The sequence below is a fragment of the Filicampus tigris genome, chromosome 3, assembly GCF_054856515.1.
Source record: "Filicampus tigris isolate MCC_2025a chromosome 3, RoL_Ftig_1.0, whole genome shotgun sequence".
NCBI lineage: Eukaryota > Metazoa > Chordata > Actinopteri > Syngnathiformes > Syngnathidae > Filicampus > Filicampus tigris.
The window spans coordinates 1,688,944-1,709,201 of NC_141219.1; the positions used below are offsets into that span (position 1 = coordinate 1,688,944).

A 20,258-nucleotide genomic window follows, 5' to 3' on the forward strand; every position below is an offset into this window, starting at 1 on the left:
TAAAGTGAATTCCTTCATTCCAGTCTCATTATACCTGCGTAGACAATTTGATTTTTGATTAACATTTAAGCGTTCTTGACTGTCATAAAAGTGTAAAAAGCTCAAACCTGCAGTTTAAACAAAACTAAAATAAAGTGAAACTATTCGCCGTTTAAAGATGCCTGACTGACACGTAAAGGAGAGTGGAAGGTATTTTCACAGTGATACTCAGGAGTATTTTATAGGGACGGTGAACCCCATTTATTGGATATGTCCCAGACCCTCCTCGCAATAGGTGATAATTTGCAATATAGCAATACCGTATTTTACAAAGAACATTTTTGCACACACACTAGAGGATGGGCAACTTAAATGCTGGAGGAGGCCTACAATTCTTCATCAGTGCAACTGGGCGGCCACATAGGAGCAACCACACGTTTCCTAAACAGATTTATGACAAAAATGCTTTTTTTAAATGCGGAAAAATATGTGCAAAATACGTGCTCTTAATATATTTCATCTTTAATGATACATTTTTCAATGTATGTATAAAAGATCAACTGTACTAATCTGGCAACAAAGTGTTTGAAGCAACAACAAAATAACCACATACAACATTTTTTCCTGTGCAAAGGGCTCTTTTGCATAAAAGTTACCATTGGAGGACGGCACAAAACTGCTGATCAAGGAAACAACATTAAGTGCAAGAACTCATATCATGCTTTTTTTTTTTTTTTTTTTTTTTTTTTTTTTTTCACAAAAACCAACTCACCCAAAATGTTTGTATTATTGAGGTACTATGTTTGTCCTGCATATCATTCCAAATCCGGAAAAAATATTACGCCCCCTCACATTGTAGTATAGGGCCGTAAACGACCCAGTATAAGTGCAACTAAGACATGTCTGCCATCAAGAAGTGATTGGTGACATTACAACTTAAAATTATTGTCAAACCCTGCATACTCACAGTTTGGTACCGGCGTATTCACATATTGGTGACTTTTTTCATATATTTTTGATTTTCCCCGTTTTTCTGGGAATTCTTTCCCCAATTCCAACCGTGTTTTATGCAAAGCATCTATTGAATTTTTATCTGTGTTTATATATATATATATATATATATATATATATATATATATATATATTGCAGTTCATTGTCCATTGTTTTTCTTTTTTTGAGGGGAGAGAAGCAAGAACGGATTAATGGCGTCATTCCTGCGAGGGAAAATGATTTGAGATACAAGTGTTTTGAGTTACAAATGTTATCATGGAAGAAATTGAACTCCTACCTCAAGGCACCAGCGTAGGTTCCACCAAGAAATCTGCAATGTAGCAGTGGAACACTGTACTGCTTGAATTAAAAAAATATTGCATAGTTTTATGATCAAATCTGTTTGTGATGCTTTCTGAACTGAGGTCTCGCCTGAAGTCATGCCAAGCTTCTGCGACTTGAGAGGTGGTCTGCACCGGTCGCTTCCATTGTCATAACATTTAGTCATGGTTAAATTAACAAATTGGGTGAGTAGCTCTTTGGAATCTGACCTCCTCCGACCTCAATGTCTCCTCCTTTTCTCATTATTACGCCATCAGCTCGAGGGGCAACTGTCCCATGAGGGCAAATGGCCACATTCATGCCTCTTTAAGTCATTTATCTTTGGGAAGACCATCTCAGAATGACAGCGTGCCGCACGGAAGTATGATGTCCACGGCCGAGGCTGGACGCTAATAGAAGCTGTTACTTGAATCTGGATTAATGACTTAAAAGAAAAAAAAAGAAAAGGACAGGAAAGCTTCTCTATGGTAACCGGATAATGTCTATAAATAGAACAGTCTTTTGGCTTTTGGCTGGAGAGGGGTGGGCTAATGGAAATGTTTTGCTGAGTTTTGCAGTTCCCTTCCTCAGTCATAAAATTTGCCGCCAATCTCTCCTTCTGCCCGGGCTTGTCCACCTGCTTTTTGCTATCTGCACATAATCCTTCCTCTGGAATAAAAAAAAAAAAAAAAATTCAAATTAAAGCTGCGAGCAGCGATGAGCAGGCCAGACAGAGGAGCCGATGCGACTATACACAGTTGGGAAGGAATCATTGCATCATCCAACTTCGCTGTCATGCTCTGGCCACACGCGATGAAGAAAGCAAAAAAGTGAAGCAATTTATTGTCATCCATCTGCTGCGGTTCCGTAAAGTGCAACGACAAGTTTGCTTTTGAAGGACCCCTGCAAATGCTCAAACTGACTTTAAAATGACTCCTTCAAACCAAAATGGCACACTTCCCATATTCCGGGTCATTTTTCGCTCGGACCAAATGATATGACTATTTGTGTCCATGAAGTTGATAAGTCATCTTATTTTTCCTCTTCTGTGTCGCATCAGTGTGTAGGGCTCATTCAACTGCTTTGCCAAGATGACGCTCGAGGGTGTCCTTCTCTTTAATGCGAAGGGTAAACTGATGAAAAAAACAAAACATTTTGGCGATTTAGCATTAGCCATCCATCGAGTAAAAGATGGTTCAAATAAGGTAGCAATCGGACCAAATGTGCAGGACGAGTTTGTCTTTAAAGGACCCCCGAATACAGCCGTAATGACTAAAATGGTATCGTCACAACAAAATGGATCTGCCATTCTGATGTGTTTTTAATGTGTGACTTTTTTCGTGGGTCTACTCATGACAGACGTGCCTCCCAAATTTCATGTTGCTTTCAGTTTCACTTAGAAACTGACTTTTGGGGGCGGGGGGCTGAGGTGGGGGGGTTTCCCGCTTGATTTTTATATGCGCAAAATTGTGTCACATGGGACTAAGACAAATGCAAGATGACACTCAAATGTGTCACCTTTTACATGCTCTGCCCACACACAATGATGAAAAACCTATGCAATTTAGCAAGGGTTCTTGAGATTTTTTTTTTTGTGAGTCTTCTCATGATACCAATTGTCATGTTGCTATTGGCTGCAGAGGGGCTTAATTTTCTAATAATCCAGGGCCTATTATTGACTCAATTGGAATGAGATGAATATTTTGTTGCGTTAGGACAATTAGCATCAAGCATCCTCATTTATATATTGACATGGCCAAAATTGTCTCCCGTGAATTTTTGGAATGCGCACAATTCCTTATGTAACAATGATGAAAACTCACAATGTTCACAATTTCGGCAAGGCGGGGCTGCTTTATTTGTATAGCACAGAAGCAGTTCGGAAAATGGGTGCATGGATTTCATACACAAGACAACTGAATGGGCTTGGCAGAAGCAAAGACACAACACCTCAAAACATTTCCAAACATAACAGTAAACAACATTTAGAAGCAAAGTACAGACAACAACAGTAGCAGAACAAAAGTACTAAAACAGCGTACATTGACAACATTTAAACACATTGATGGAAAACTTCAAAAACAATTTAAAACATTTTAAAAGTAAGGCAGATAAATAAAAATGGGTTTCTAAAATTACTAAAAGAAAAAAAATGGAGAAAGGGCAAGCAATTTAAGATCACCCGTCAGTGTGTTATAGATTACAAAATCTCAATTTGTCTTTGAAGATGTGTGGAAATGGCCAAAATCACCAGAAAATGGCCACATTTCATGTCGCTAAGTGAAACTACCTTTGAGTGTTGATTTGTATGTATTTGTTTTTTTAACTACAGGAGAAAAAAATAATTCACCGGGATGAACATGCCTGTGAAATGTAAGACATTTTTGGATCTGCGAACGCCCTCAAAATGGCGATTTTAACATTAAGCAGGCTGAACATTTAAGTGTGTTAAAACGTCATCGTTATTCTTTTTTGATGTGGTCGGACTCGTGAGTGTTCAGGACTAGCACAATCCCTCAAGGGTGTCCTTCCTTTTCACTCTTTACTTTCATGACAGCCGTGCATCACGGCTGTGACATTAATGAGAGCCAAGCATTCTCTAAAGCGGAATATTGGGATTAAACAGCTGCCCCTAAAAAAAAAAAAGAAAAAAAATGGAATAAACAAAATGTTCATATTGCGGGTCAGCGCACACGCACACACACGGCAGACAAAAGACAGAATGAATGTGGCTGGTGTTATCGGTGTCTCTCTGGCTGCATGGCAAACAATCAGTCACCCTCAGCAGACCTGGATGTAATGAAAGCAGCTTTACTACGCCCCTAAATCACTCGACCTTTAGTGACGACCTGGAAGCACACACACGTTATCTGGTCTCTGTCGAGTCAGCTAGCCAACCCGCACTAATGTTTCACTTACTGCGGGCTTTCCCAAACTGAATAAATAGCTCACGCTGATAGGCAAAACGGTTTCGCTGGCTCATTCCGACGCTTTGCTAGCACTGCGACAAAGGACCTCTGATTCCATAGGAAAGTAATGGAAATTAAATTAATCTGTTTTAGGGTCAAATGTGGCCATCATAAAATCCTTCTGAATTGTCCTATCATGTTGGCTGAAAACAAAAACAAAAAAAATCTCCTTCTATTAAAGCAGCACTGGGCAAGAATTCGACCTTAATAAAATGTTTTCACAACTCTTTTGATGAAACGTTGACTTACAAGTAGTTGAATGGGACTTTTGTCATGCCCTGGGCGGGTCTGTATTGTTTTTACTGGCACTAAGCAACTTTGAGGAGGATGGGAGCAACCCTGGCACACACAAAAAAAAAATACAAATGTCCTGAATTGCTTCACGGCATACTCACTTCCTCCTTTCGCTATAAGGATGGAAGTCGATTTGAACGTCTACGCGCTATTACTGGTGTCATGTCAGAAGCCCCCAAACAAACAAAAAAACAAAAGTATTCTTTGGACCAAATTAGATTCATTACCTCATCGCTATTCATCTTTCACACAGCTACTGGAAATAGAAATGTAATTCAGTCCAACTTGCAGGCCGGCGAGAGCTCAGAATTTCACGACAGTGGGAAATGTGGTTGACTTTTGTCAAAACACTACCGCTTTTGTCCACATGGCACCGCCATGATCAACAAAAACTGACATATGACACCGTGTTGCTTTAAGACTGTATGGCAGGTAGCTTGTCGGAGGCTACCTTGCATCCCACTGTTAATCTGGACTGGACCTCGACATCCAATATAATTGTGGAAATAACCCAAATGGAATGCATTAATTCCGTTGTCAAACCGTGACCATCATTAAATATAGACCAACTGTACCAGCAATGTTATTTTCTTTTCTTCTTTTTTTTAACAGTCATAGCCACATCTTAAAAACCATAACGAATCAAGAGGGCTTAGTAAAAGTTCCATCGCAGGTGTATAAGCGGCAAAGAAAATGGATGGACGAGGGAATTCATCTGTGCAAAACATTTAAAAAAATGATTGCTTGTGCCTGGGAGGAGAGTCATCACACAACTTAACGCAGCTCACTTTCTCGTGTTCACTTCATCCAAACTCTTATTATCTACTTAGAAGCCTCTCTCTCTCTTGGCATTTGTCTCCATCAGATTGTGATTATTAGACATAAGGTCAATATATGTATTACATAGCCATGCTAATGCATAGGGATGGCCGATACCAAGCTTATTTTTAGGTATGGGGTACTAGTAGAGGCTGGGGATGCCAGCCATCGATACTTCGGACAGAGAAAATCTGAGATGGAGTAACTCCTCCTTGGCAGTCGTTGGTGCTACACTGCTGCAGTCTGACACGTAATTATGACTTAACTACTGTATGATAAGTAATAAGGTAGGCCACGTTCCAACTTTGGTGTTGTCTGTTTTAGTGATGTTTGTACCACAGCCTGTTTCAGTTGCTTTTTGTCTGGATGGGTCTCTTCCGTAGCAGGAGAAATGCATGTTCTATAGGATTGAAGTCTGGAGATGGACTTGGATGCAGAAGTCAGAGGATGTCATAGGAAACCTTAACCTTTCTTTGACTTCCTTAACATAAGCTTGGAAAAATCTCACAGCCTACGAGTGTTTTTCATCCAAATGATGACTCTGCATTAGCTTGGGTTAGAAATGGACTACGGTGCGTTACGACTAAGAAACACAACTCTGTCTTTTGGCCCCCTTCTTGAAAAATTCTTCCCGGTACAGGTCAGCTAGACTACACTATGTTCACCAAGCGCACATACAGTAATCACCTGAGCATTTCCGCTGTGGTTTCAGACTCAGCTGGCTTTATTGGAAAACATCCTCTTGTTAATGGAGCCTCCGCGAGGCCACTAAGACCAGTCCTTTTTCTTCTGGTCTGTGACCTTACAAGACTCGGGCGTTAATCTCACGGCTATGTGGAGGAAGCGACCCCCCAGCGTGACATTGTCATCATTTTTTTCTCCTCCCTGGTCATTCCTGGATAGAAGCAGTGAAAGAGAACCTCAATAAATGATCATCTCGCATCCAGGAGACCAATTCTATTCCCTCTGTGACTGCGACAACATGTAGCCTCTCAGCGAAAATGCTGTTCAAAAGTTGCAACTTTAATGACTCCAGAAGCCCACCTTCCCTTCCTATAAAGCCCCCGGAACGAGGCCCATTAAGCAGCGAGATTCCCTAATGATGCTTTTGATCAGCGACTTGTCCTCGCGGGCATCACATCGCAGTTTAACACTTTGAGCCTGAGACGAGCTTTTCGGAGATGAAAAGGGTAGCATGCGCAAGTCCTAATGAAGTTTAAGGCTTATAAAAGATGTTCGTGACAGGATCATTACAGCCCCCCGGCACTTCAAAGGGACACCTCATCCGCGTGCCCGCACCCTTCGTCTGCATCGCACGCATCGAGATGTCCTAAATCACGTCACAGGCTTAATAGCAAAAGCTTGAGGAAGTCGCCGACTCCAAAACATTTGATTCCAGACTCTTACCATTTTTTTAAAAAAAATTGGAACCTCTTCCCGGTGGGAGTCGACGGAACACCCTTTGTTCAGGAGGTATCCTTGCCACATGTACGAGCCATCCCATCTCTCCATGTGGAAGAGCAGCGACTCTACTCCGAGCGCCACCCAAACACAAAGAAATGAATGGAGCAATGACAAAATGCAAACAGCTGTTTTTTTAAATTTGGTGAGCAAAACGGTTCTTTTTGATGAACCGATTCTAATGAGAGAGAAAGATTATAGAACAAACTGAATCATCTTTCTCTCTAGCCTCTTTTGTTTTCTTTCTGTCCCCACAATAAAAGAGAATGCAATAAGATCCAGTGACATCTGTCGCTCAAAAGGGCTCCCAAAATGCTGTTGGAAGGAAAGGTGTTCAAGACTTTTGTGAGGTTTTTTTTTTTTTTTTTTGTTTTTTTTTGTTTTGTTTTTTGTGGCGAACAAGTCAGGGATGATAAATGAGGTGCTTGGGTATGAGATAAATCACAACAGCACTATGTGAGTGCTCTATTCACATGTCAAGAATGCAAATGAGGATAGCCAAGACCTGTGCTTGTGTTGACAATACAGCGGTGTGTTTAAAAAAGTGTCACTTCTCATTGTATTCCGGTACTCCGCATTCCGAAACACGCATTTTAAGTTCTCATTGTCCTTAGGTGTGAATGTGAGTGTGAATCGTTGTTTATCAATACTGTTATGTGCTATTGACTGGTGCCCAGTGCCCCACCTGTCACCTGTGATCCTAACGGGGACTAGCAGTATTGAAAATGGTTGCATGGGCACAGTTTACATTGTACGGATGTTTAAAAAACAGGAGTCTCAGCATTTTTTGCCCTGAAATATAATGTACACATGTAGTGAATGACCCCTCTGGCTCCTCCCATAAACGCCAAAGCACTGGCATTAAGTTGAAAATATGAAAAAGGAAAATTGAATGTGAAAGTCAGAAAGCTTTATTCACCCCTTCATCCATCCATTTTCTAAACTGCTTAACTGTGGCTACATAGTGACAAGCAACACTCAGACTCACATTCATATTGATGGACATTTGTCTGTTTTTGATTGACCAACATGCATTTCTTTGGAAAGTTGGAGGGAGAGATCTGGGGAGATCATAAAAATTCCACACAGCCCGAGCCGATATTCGAACCATTCCACTGAGGCAGATGTTCAAAAGCCCAAGTTTGGCTCGAAACCAGGAAGATCAAAATGAACAACTCTAAAGAAGTAAAAAAATCTTGAACAGAGAAAAAAGAATGACAAGAAGCTGAAATCTGAATACAAGTTATAACATAAACCCATCAAATTCATGATTGTATGCCAAAATTTAGTAACAGTGTTCTGGTTCCAGTCCATAAAAGTCCAGACCAGGATGATTGCACTACACTCCTCAAAATAGCTTCTATAGAATACTAAAGCACTATTTGCAAATAATATATTTTGAGAAGTGTAGCCAATCATGGTGGAGACAAGCTGCATCCAGTGCAGGTGCAGCGCTTGCGTCCTTCGGCACACCGAGCGAGAACTAATGATGGCGATGTGTTCGAATGCCCCCCAGCAAATGCGCCCCCACCCCCCACCCCCCGCCCCCCTTATATTTCCTTCCCCAGGAACCAAACATAGAAGGCACTAGTCGGCGGATGCTTTATAATTAACAAGCGAGCGCTACAGAATCTGTGAAAACGATGCGTGGCGCTCGAACAGATGGCGCTGGGCCACTCCAACACAGTAATGAAGTTCACTCCTATGGTGTTTCTTTTTTTTTTTCTTTTTTCTTTTTTTTTTTTGGAGGAATCCAGCAAGTACGTTACATTTCATTTATTCTAGCAACTCACACCTGATTTATTTACACATGTACCAACTGCGATGCCGGCAGAGTCCATTTAATTTGCTGATAAATACTCAAATATTCACCACTAATTCGTAACTTGGAATATGTAATATTCTCTTCACAAGGATCAGCTTCAGCAGTTGAAGATTTTTTTTTTTTTTTCATCAAGTGGAGAACATGAGCCATATGTTGACCTGCCAAATATTATTATGCAGGCAAACAAGCTGTGCCTGTTTAAAAAGCAACAGAGATCAATTTGGATTTGGATTTAATGGAAATTTGCTTTGCTTGGGGGTAGCCTGGAGGCTGTAACTGGGACCGTTCGCTCCGGGGCTCATCCTACTGTTGTGAAGGTCTTAAACACAAGGCCCGAGTCCCAGACCACTTTCTGTGGCCCATGACAACCTGAAAACTTGGAAAGATATATACAGTGTTTTTCCCCCACATAATCGTGGATTCACACACATACATGTGTGATATGTGTGTGTGTGTGTGTGTGTGTGTGTGTATATGTATATGTATATGTATATGTATATGTATATGTATATGTATATATATATATATATATATATGTATATATATATATATATATGTATATATATATATATATATATATGTATATATATATATATATATATATGTATATATATATATATATATATATATATATATGTATATATATATATATATATATATATATATGTATATATATATATATATATGTATATATATATATATATGTATATATATATATATATATGTATATATATATATATATGTATATATATATATATATATATATATATATATATATATATATATATATATATCAGATTGCATACAGAGATTTTGTTTTGTTTTTTCTTAGCCAACGATGTCAACTGATGTGCATGGTCAAATTAAGTAGATTCAAAGGACGTAATGTTTTTTTTTTTTTGGTGTACAGCCGTTTTAACCAGTCCGACATGCAAAAAAACTAATAAAACCGCTGAGGGACTGTCATAAAAATCTCCCAAACATTGCACCCACACATTCGTAATAAATAATAATCAACATTTCCCCGTAATGGTATTCATAGACATATGCAGTGTTACACGTGGTCACATTTACAGACGCTTAATATCCTGTGGTTTTGACACCTCAGGCAGGCTTTAACAAAAGCAAAGATTTGCTTTTTCGCGGCTGCTAATAGATCTTTGTTTGCTTTTTCATCACACCACTTTGCATCCATGAATCCTTAATTTGGCTTGTTTGCGGTTTTTGAAGCTCGTTTAACACATCACATGGGCAGGTGCCTAAAAAGCTCTGCGAAAAAAGCCTTCGGAAGAGAAAGGAAAGAAGCCGTCAGCAAAAATAGTATTGGACGTTGTAGCGTCCATGTCGCTGCTCCTTTGTTGGCCTGCTACATGGGAAGCGTATGATGTCAAAGCATTTCACGTAAGTGTTAACCTCTGCTTTTGTCATCAGTATCCATTGGATGTTTGAGGGCGATAGAGCACTTCAGCTGGAATCACACCACTTTGCCACAACACACACTTGACATTTTGGCACCTCCAATAAGCCTTGCGCTCTCAATGACAATCCATTGCCAAATGAAAACACTCAGCGTTCTTTTGACATTATGCATCTCTGCTCAGCAATTAAAACGTTTAAAGAATTCCATGCACAAAAACAGTGCACAACCTGTTCACTTTCACATTGGATCACATTGGGAGAGAGACACGTTTATTGACAAAATGATGGGCAGAAAACATCACACATTTCATCTTGTGCTAATAAACTGTCAAAAGATGTAATAAATCAACAAATAATGTATATTCTTTTATTACGAGTGCAAGCGGCCAGCAAATCGGACCTAGTTAGTTAGCGGTTAGCTAAACAGCATGGTAAGCTAATGAATCAGTTCAGATCCTCACTGAGTGCTTTTTTTGTCAAGGAGCACGTACTGATCTAATATAAAGTCCTTCTTCACAAATGACTGGGTTGCACAGCTCCTCCAGGATGGAAAGAACCTGGAAAAGATACCAGGAGATAGGCCCGTACATCCATTCACTCTCTATACCGTGTGGCATCAGAGTTTGCAGGTCGCAGGAGATCTAGAGCCAGGGTTGCTGATGGTGTAGAGGTACACTCGCCTGAGTTGTGTGCGGCCAGCGCCGGATCGGTTCCCATTCAGTGACTGTGTGTGTGTACCCCGCAACTGGCTGGCGACCAGTTCAGACTGCAGTCTGCCTTTCGCCCATCGTCAGCTGGGATAGGCTCCAGCGCCTCCCTGTGACCCTGTACAGGATAAGCGGTGTGGAAGATGACAGATGACAGATGAGACCTAGAGCCTATCCCAGCTCTCTTTAGTCGAGAAGTTGGGTACTGGACTGGTTGCAAGCCAATCGCACGGCACACAGACAATCAACCATTCACACGTACAGACAATTTAGAGTCTTCAGTTAACCAAACGTCCAATTTGGAATGTAGGAGGAAGCCGGAGTATCCAAAGAAATCCCTCACTCAAGCACGGCGAACATGTAAAGTCCACATGGAGGGCTGGAGCCGAGAATCCAAAACAAGAACCTCAAAGCTGTGAAGCAGACATGCCAACCACCAGTGCACCTGCTGCCCAGAACAGAAGAGTGTTCCCTATATTTTGGGATCGGTGTTTGATTGATCTAATATTTCACCTGACTGGCCTCTATTGAATGCAACAGATTTGTAAAATCACCTCCCAGATGTTCTAGGGAGGGTCGGGATTTTCCCACAGAAAGTGTGCATCTATCGGTTCTGAGATATTTACAAACTAGGACTGCCGTATCGAGTAGATGCCATATTTGTGGAGTCAGTGCAGTCCTTGAGAAGACAAATTCAAGGCATTCATAGGCATTTGGATACTTTTCCCAACCTTGTATTTATGGGCGATAGAAACATGGCAAACTATTGACTAACCTTGGCAGAGATACCACATCCACTTTTCCGGTGACGGTGCTAATGACAACAGATATCTGGGCCAAGCATGGAGAGCAAAATAATACATGGACCAGAGTGTTTGGTGTTTCTCGACAAAGGTCCGAGGCTTGATTTATGGCTGCAAGACCTTTATATTTACGAGTTCACCCGACTCTTTTGTTTGCAAGGGCTTGAGAAAAATTCTCAGCAACCGATAGAACAGCTTTGTGTCAAACAATCAGCTTCTTGAGGAGACCCAAATGGGACATGTAACGCTAACCAAGACACCACGGCTATGCTTTCTGAGAATACTTTGACTCTTAGGTGCCACTTTGATAATAGGTGGCCGCAACTCAAAGGAGGCCCATGAGACACCTGGATGAGAAACACTGACTCACTGGCAAGTGTAACATGAAATCAACCACTGTCTCCTTTATGATCACTATTGGCAAGCAAATGGTATGGTATTCCATTTCATTTTTGTAAATCTGCTGGAATTTAGGCACATGGTCACCGTAGCAATGCGTTGCACATGCTCCTGATCTGACATGACCTTTGATTTGTGAATGCGAACAGACATACCTTCAGTGTCACAACTGAAATGCCCACAGTCCCCAGTGAAACGTAGGGCTACTACAGGTGGGCCAAGTGGTTAAAATGTCTCCTGCAGCTAAGTAGACACGTCATTTGTTTTGTTTACCTCCCAATGCTAAATCTGTGGTGTGCAGCTGGAGGCTGGAGTTCAGTGTATATTCCCCCGTGGACTTTATGAAGCCGTCACTCTATAAAGTTTATGAAGCATTGACAGCCTTTCCTGGTGACTGAAGAGACTTCATTTGCAACACAGTTAAGCAATATAGTAAAAGAATGGCAGTCAATAATCTTTTATGACTTTCTTTTTAGCTGTAAATGACGTCTTTGCGGAAGCCGCCGAGAGCAATAATACCTGTGATTGTGCGCGAGAATTATCATTAAAATTCTGTAAAGATACATCGAGTTGCCTTGCCATCAAGCACATGCGATGCTAAGAGAAACATTTTGATTCAGCCTTCTTGATTTTTTTTTTTCCCCCTCCAATGCCAACTGTCAAGAGTCAACTGCGGTTACTGCGCCTGATCAACTCAGAGTCAGGTCACTCCGCCACTTTCTGAGAGTCGCTCTAATGGAGAGGCAGGCCACGCAGGCAGCGTCAGCTGAGGGTTTATTACTGTACCTCGACACCTGACAGAGATGATCGGGCTGTGTAATTGAGGGTCAGAATGAAAGAGGCCACTCGCGGCTGCTTCGTGGCTGACATGACGGCATGACGCGGAGCGATGGTCAGTAAAGTAAGAAGTCTCCGGAGAGCTTCTCCTGCTCGGCTCTTGAGGTGATTTGAGAAATGGATTCCAGGCGGTCCGTCATTACAAGAGTGCTTCTTTCTAATACGCAGCTCCACCTGCTATTCTGATTTATTTATCACAAGTGGGAACCTGTTCCTGCTCACCAGCACCCCAAGTGAGTCCTCTGTTCATGCCATTTGGAAATGTGCTGTGACAGTACAGAAGGACTCAATCATTGCAGCTTTACATACCGGCACATAGCACATTTTTCGAACACCAGATTTCTGGTGGGCCAAGCTGTGCAAAGCTGTGAAGCAATGTGGGGGTAAACACAGATTGACCACAGTGCGGGCCCAACTGCGGCGGCTGCATCAACACGGGCAAAAGTAAACAAGACATCTCACCTTATTCTCATGTATTCCTTAATTTTATAGTTGCCTGTCTAAAGTTCCATTCAGAACCTGCTCCCAAACTTACCCTGTGCTGTGCCTGGACTCGGGTTTATTATATGCCAGTCACCAGTTGGCCTCAGCGGTCAGTTGAAAACAGGAGACTCTCTCTTGTTTGTTAGCATGACTACTGACTGATGTGTTCAATACGTCAAGGTTTTCACAAGGTTTCCACAAGGTTTCCCAAAGAATAAGTGAAGCACTTGTTAGATTAGGTCTCTTTGGTAGAATGTGAAACATTCTAACACACAAAATAATGTGATGTCATCTTGGTACCGTGAATGAACCACCATGTACTGTAACTTAGCATGGGAACCTCCACTAAACACCAAGAACAAGATCAGGGCATACAATATGATGTCAATTACAAGAATGGCCGAATAACATTGTTTGGCTGTATTGTGTTTGTGGAATATGAGTGAATCTACTCGTTTTTAGCTATCTCAGGGGACGGCCGTTTTGTCGCTACTGTCGACTGAAAATGTCGTCAAAGTTGCTCAGGGCTTAGATTTGTACCAATCACGGCTCACCTGTTTTCTGAAGCAGAGCCATGATTGGTCGTTATCTGAGCCCTGAGCAACTGTGATGTCATTTTCAGTCGACAGAAGTGACAAAATGGCCGCCTCCCGAGAGGACTAAAAACGGGTGGATTTTGCTGCTTAACTCGTATTCCACAAACGCAATATTAATCAGAACGCCTTGTTTCAACTAGTGGCCCTGCATAGAACATATTCTTGAAAAAAAAGGTTTAGGGTGACTTCCCCGTTAAGACTTCCTTGACTCAACTTGCGAGTTGTCTCTTGGGGGCTCGACATGAATTGAATCATTTTGCCCACACTAACTTGAGACTTTGAACTTTGTATGGCTTACTCCCATCTCTGCTTTTTCCTGCCAGGTGGTGGGCCAGATCGATAAACTGACGTCAGACTTTGACTTTGACTTGGATCCAGATGACTGGACGGTGGCAACGGCGAGCAGCACGTCCAGCAGCGAGCGTGGCCTCGGGGAAGCCTTCCGCCTCGACTTCCTCAACGCCGACGTGCTCTCCGACAGCTGGGAGTTCTGCGGCTACCTGGAGTCGGCCAGCGGGGCTTGCGCCCGCACGGCCAGCGAGCCGCCCATGGGGTACTACCCCCGAGCGCCCACGGGTCGCGGGACCATACCCACGCAGACGCCCACCCTGCCCCCGGCCGCCACCGCCTCAGTCTACTCGCAAATGAACGGCGGGCTGCCCATCCCCAATGGGCCACGCATCATCACACCAGATTCATCCAGCGAGGAGGCCAGCAGCTCCACACACAGCCACAAGACCAGAGAGAGGGTCCGATTCAGCGACAAGATCCTCTACCACGCCCTGTGCTGCGACGACGACGACGACGACGAAGAGGAGCAGGAGGACCTCGCGGATGACAAGAGCGGCCGCGCCACGCCTGACAGCGACAGCGAGCCGAGCCTCCTGGCCGAACCACTCACCCCTAAACGTTCTTCCTCCGAGCACTCGCTCCTCCACAACTGCCTCGACCCCTCTTACGTGCCCCCGTCGGCGAGAAGCATGACGGGAGCGCACACGTTACCCAGGAAAGGCCTCCTGAACCCCAGCTGCCGCAAAAAACTGCTCCGAAACAGCAGCACGCAAACTGTGTCAGATAAGAGCACCCAAACTGTACTGCCCTATATTCCAAACAAACAGAAAACAAAGGAGCACTGAGCCAGCCGGAACCTCCCTCCGTTTATCATACAGCTCACCACAAGAACTGTGCATTATTTAATATTAAATACATAGCTAATAGATTAATACACAAATAAATCAATTACTAAATAAAGAAATGCTATATGGGAAAAAAATCACTGGGCTCCCTAAATTCATTCCAAAGCTCAGGTTAGGAACATGCATTGAATCTTGGTAACAAAACTGAATTTTAGGCTCGCAGGCATCAAACCTGCCTCTTACCCCGAACCTAACTATCAACTGTAACTGTGATTCAAACCCTTAACACTAAAATGACCTGAAACCTCAACCCCTAATTTGAACCCTTATCCCGAAGCATAATTCCCTAGCCCTAACCTTCACCATCTCTCAAACCCAAACTCTAACCTAACCCTGCCCCCTGATCTCTACCACTCACCCATAACTATATATTTTACCCTTTTGTTTCCTTTTTTTGCCCACGCTTTTTCCTTATTTTCTGCTCTCTTTCTACATTTTCTTGACAGAGGGAAGACTTGCTTATGTATACACCTAATAATATCTAAAAATATGTCTTTTACAAAAAAATAAAAATCAGTGCCTGTGCCTAATCTACCTCTTAGGGGAGATCTTTAATCCATGGAACTAACCTCAATCCCTAACATTTACCAATAACCCCTAACTTTAACCTGTAACACCTAACCTAAACTTCATCACTTTAACCCCTTATCCCCAAAGCATTATATACACCTCCATTCCATTACCTAACCCCCAAAACTAAACGCTACACAATACACAACACAACGCAACCGCTAATTCTAAGCGTAACACCGAGCTCAACCCTTAAACATAATTCTAACGCTAACCCCTGATCTTAACAGCATCGTTGCATCTTTGGTTTTCCACTTCAGGTTGTTGTCATGGCGACGGTCAGAACAAAATTTCACACTTGCAATTGTGGTATCAAGTCAGGTTTATTTATATAGCTCTAATTCACAACAGAAGTGAACTCAAGTCACTCGAGGTCTCGAACGACACTCCTCACACATTAAAGGAAAAAAGCATCCACGTGAGCAAGCAGTGCCGCAAGGAAGCCAACCAAGATTCAGTGCGGGCGGCCGTCTGCCTCGACCAATCGCGTTAATTATGGAGAAGAAGTCGGAGAAAAGTGAGCTTCAGGTGAGTCACGTTATTTACGCTAGTTTTCATACTCAGTTAGCATTAGCCAACCAGGTTGACCATTGCGCACCTCTATTTGAGTCAAAATGTTTGTTCGTCATCGCATTTGTGTCTGGCGCTGATGATGTGTCTGAAGCAATTATCTTGGTATCATTTCAGGATATCTTTCTATTGGTCGGTTTGCTGGCTGATTATGCTGCTTACATTAGCTACTTATGGAAAATTCCACTCCTTTCCTGCTAAAGTGTTGTAGAAGCTATTCTGCGCTTGTCCTGTTTTGCTAAGCCTCAGCTCTGGACGCTGCAATATGATCACCACCTTAAGCCCACTGCCATCGAGTGACACGGTTGATTGTGACTGAAGTGAGCCATCGTGAAAAAATCACATTGGGCAACTCTTTGCCGCACACCGCGCGATTGAGCACTGCACATTTATTTCCATTTTGCTGCCTTCAGTCTACTCAAAATAAACTTGCTGAGTAGCATTTTGAGGATATGCGGTTGTATATATATTTGTTTTTTTGCTGCCCTCACTATCCTCTGAAAAAAATTGCCTTGTAATATTTGAGGATACGAATGACGAAAATGCACACAACACAAAAACTTGAGTGTAGCAGCACCTTGCTGTGCCTTAGCTATGTACGATGCACGCCATTTTCTCCACTTTGTGACAGCAGTCTTTTCTTATTTTCTTGCCACCCAAAGACAAATACAGAAAACTATTCCTCCTGCACTGTTGTTCTTTAACGTGTCTTTCTGACCGATGCGTTCAATGCAGCACGGTTCTCACAGCTTCCCAAGGCTATAGAAGCAAATCTCAGACAACAACGCTAATTCCATCACACCTCTCAATCTGCAGTCGACAGAAGCAGATGCGAATTCCTTTCACAAAGCGTAACATTTTCTAGTTTCCCCTTCCTGTGCGCCCAGCGGCGTTTTTTATTAAAGCCGTTGGATTGGAGCTAAATGGTGAAGAAGGAAAAAAAGTCACTAAGGATTTTTGTCTCTCCATTGAGTGGCCCAGTGGAGAATAGAAGTCGGTAGGAGAGGTGCTTTATTCAGAGGGCTAATGCCAATAGCCATTTCCAATCGATATGTTCGAGGGAGGGAGCTGTCGGGAGGAACGGACAAAGGGTTAGCGAACAAAAAACTCACAGTGAGACCCATTTACTTAAACTAAAAAGGACCGTGGCCCTATAGAAGTGACATTTACAAAAAATAAGCATCCAAGAGTGAGAGCTGAAGAGAGAATGTTACTGTTGAAAGATTTGGGGTTATTTTCTGTCTGCAGGCAATAATCCACCCCGTGGATCCGCTTTGTACGCCCGCTACCACTCTGTCAACACGCTAGCTTCCAGACAATTTCCTGTTGAGTTTGAAAAGAAAAGTGAAAAATATTGGAGACTTGGAGTGAAAAGTTCGCTGACACCTGCGAAGTTGACCTTTTTATACCTTGCACTGGCCTGTAAGGACTCCTGACGCATTACAGGCAAAACGTTTTCTAAGGACCTGCGCTTATAATCCGAACACCAAATGAATATAATTACTTTACATACCACCAAATGCTAAAGGAGTTGTTTCTTTTTTTAATGTTTTAACCTAAACATTCATAATCTAATTTCATCTAATTAAATTGAATTCAAGATTTATCACAACTTTTAGATAATTCAAAGCTATTTTAGGGAGGACTAATTGGTTACGTATGTTTGTTTTATTGTTACGTTGTTCCCAATATGTAGGTAGGCTATGCACTTTATTTTAAAAAATCACACAACATAATAATGTATTGCAAATGATATTTTGCCGAACCCCAAGCTAATCGGATTTGTTCTATGTAAATCATACGCGTCTCTGCAGCAGGCGACAGTTGTTCAATAGCCATTAGTGGCCGCTATCGTTTGTATGAACGAAGAGCCAACAGACGACAGCCCTGACACCGGGCCGCTGCTATTTGCTTGCAACCCTTGTCATTTCCGGTTATTATTGCAATAATGCCAAATGAGCCATTCTGACTCTCCATTGGGGTGTATTATTACGGTATATTAATCTTTGTAAAGCAGCAAAATGGATTGTGGGTCGCTTTACTGTGCTTCTAAGATACACGTATGCTTTCCTTTATGAAATCACATCGATGGAAAGAATCTGTTCCTGTTCAACCTTTCAATGCACATTTTCCCCATAAGAGAGATTGGACATGGAAATAATCTATTTGTCTTCAATGTTCCAATTTTCTCCATTGTATTTCAGGGAAGTACAATTCATCCATATTGTTCCTGTTGTCATTTCAAATGTTGCCCTTAAGAAATAATAGAAATACAGTAGAAACCATCTATCTTTGTTGTGGTTCACATTCTACAATCTGTCACTTTTCCTGTTGAAGAAAAAATATTCCACCCCGTTCCTGTTCACCATTAGCTCCGTCCTCAATTTCAATTTTGCGTGAATGAAATCATGGAAATTGAACTAAACTGTTCCTGTTCAACCTTCTACACAGCAATTACGATGGTCATCATTCCTTCTGTTTGCTGTCCATCCTCCCGACCTGTGAAGGAAGAAAGCGAGGAGACATGCAAGTGAAGGCGATGGCTGCTTCCTCCCCACAGCAGCGGCTGCCATTTTGCAGCGAGATTGTGGAGCAAAGAGGTCATCGCAGTCATTAGCATAAACAAACAATGCCGGGCCACCACACGGGCAAAGCATCAATTACAGCAAAAACAAACTAAGCCCTCATTGTGATGCCCAAACAGCCTCCAGAAGCCGCCGTGCCAGTGGTCTGTTTGTGTTTTTTGTTTTGTTTTTTCCCCTGCCTGGTAAAGATTTTAAAAGTCATCTGTGCTGTGAATCACCAATATAACGGGCAGATTTGAAATGTTTGGGCAAAGCGCTGTCTCTTTTGCCAAATGGCTCATTATTCATTTCCATTAAGAAAGGAAGCGCTGTCCTCAAATCCCATCTCAGAGCGGTGAATCTGCATCGACAGTGTGCCATCAGCACATAAAGCAGAAGCCACATGTTCGTTTTTGGACTTTTATTTTTATTTTTTACTGGATAGCTTAAGTGCACTCTCCGGGTGCTTCGTTAGATACACCTGCATAACGCAATCCAAAGACATCCGGTGCAAACTCTAGGGACAGCTATTGCAAATTAGCTATAAATGCTATGGTGCTGTGCACTTTTTTCATTCATCTATGTTGTGGCATCCATCCCTATTCAAATGAATATGAAATGAAAAAAAAAGAAACTTCTGTCCGTACAAAGATTAGATATATGGTGGTAGACATTTTGTAAGCAAAGAAAAGGTTTCGGAAATGTTTGGGGTGACAACCAGATCTTTGACAAAATTCTCTATTTCTTTCCTAGTGGATCTCCAAATCTCGTGACCGATGAAAAGCAATGGACGCGCTTGTGTGGGTTGTACACGTTACGTATGCGGCACGTTCACAAGGAATGAGTTTGACCTGCTTGATTTGTCAAATAATTGCAATGTTGAGGGCCAATCATGCGGAGGAAGGCCTTTCGACATCAAAAAGGTGAGTGTGACACAAAAATAGCCCCTTGTCCAGCCTTCATTTGTAATTATCGCTCTTCACTCTCATTGTCTTCATCGCTATTTGGTGTGTGAGTGTGTGTGTGTGTGTGTGCATGTAGTAGTAGTAGTAGAAGAAATGTGCGTTTGCGCCGCTGATTGGTGAAGCGGTGAGCTCAATGCAGTGCCACTGATTACTATGGATCGGCTTGCTTCCTCAGCTTGATTTGTTTCATCTTTTTGGGGGACCATTTATATCCTGCCTCTACGAGAGCAAACCCTTTCGTTTGCCAGCTCCTGCTGCCACCGATTTGCATCTACTTTTTAATTCTTGGAATGGATGGGGGCGTGGGGGGGGGGGGGGGGGGGCTATTCAGAAAGTGGAACTTTTGTTCATGAACACCCCGGTCAATGGGCAGAATTTTTCCAAAGAAATATTGCCTTGCTTCACACTTTACGTCAGTTCGCGAACAGTCTTGGCATGTACGATGAAGGCTCAGTTGTGCTTTTTCTTGTGTCGTGTAAACATCATCTGC

The 20,258-nt window shown here is 42.3% G+C and overlaps 1 protein-coding gene across 4 annotated transcripts in view; it reads left to right on the plus strand.

Annotated features, from left to right (window-relative positions):
* Positions 1 to 19,861, plus strand: part of insyn1 (inhibitory synaptic factor 1) — a 77,551-nt gene extending 57,690 nt beyond the window's left edge. For 2 of the 4 annotated variants that reach the window (XR_015086297.1, XR_015086299.1), the window contains exons 3-5: positions 14,227 to 16,197; positions 18,691 to 18,967; positions 19,557 to 19,861. Coding sequence is in view for 1 of the 4 variants with exons in the window: in XM_086026728.1 (XP_085882854.1) it covers positions 14,227 to 15,039 (813 nt within the window). In the remaining 3 variants the exon portion in view is untranslated. Of the gene's footprint in view, positions 1 to 14,226; positions 16,822 to 18,690; positions 18,968 to 19,556 lie in introns of those variants that run through there. The other 2 variants (XR_015086298.1, XM_086026728.1) reach the window with 2 other exon arrangements.
* Positions 19,862 to 20,258: the final 397 nt, after the last annotated feature.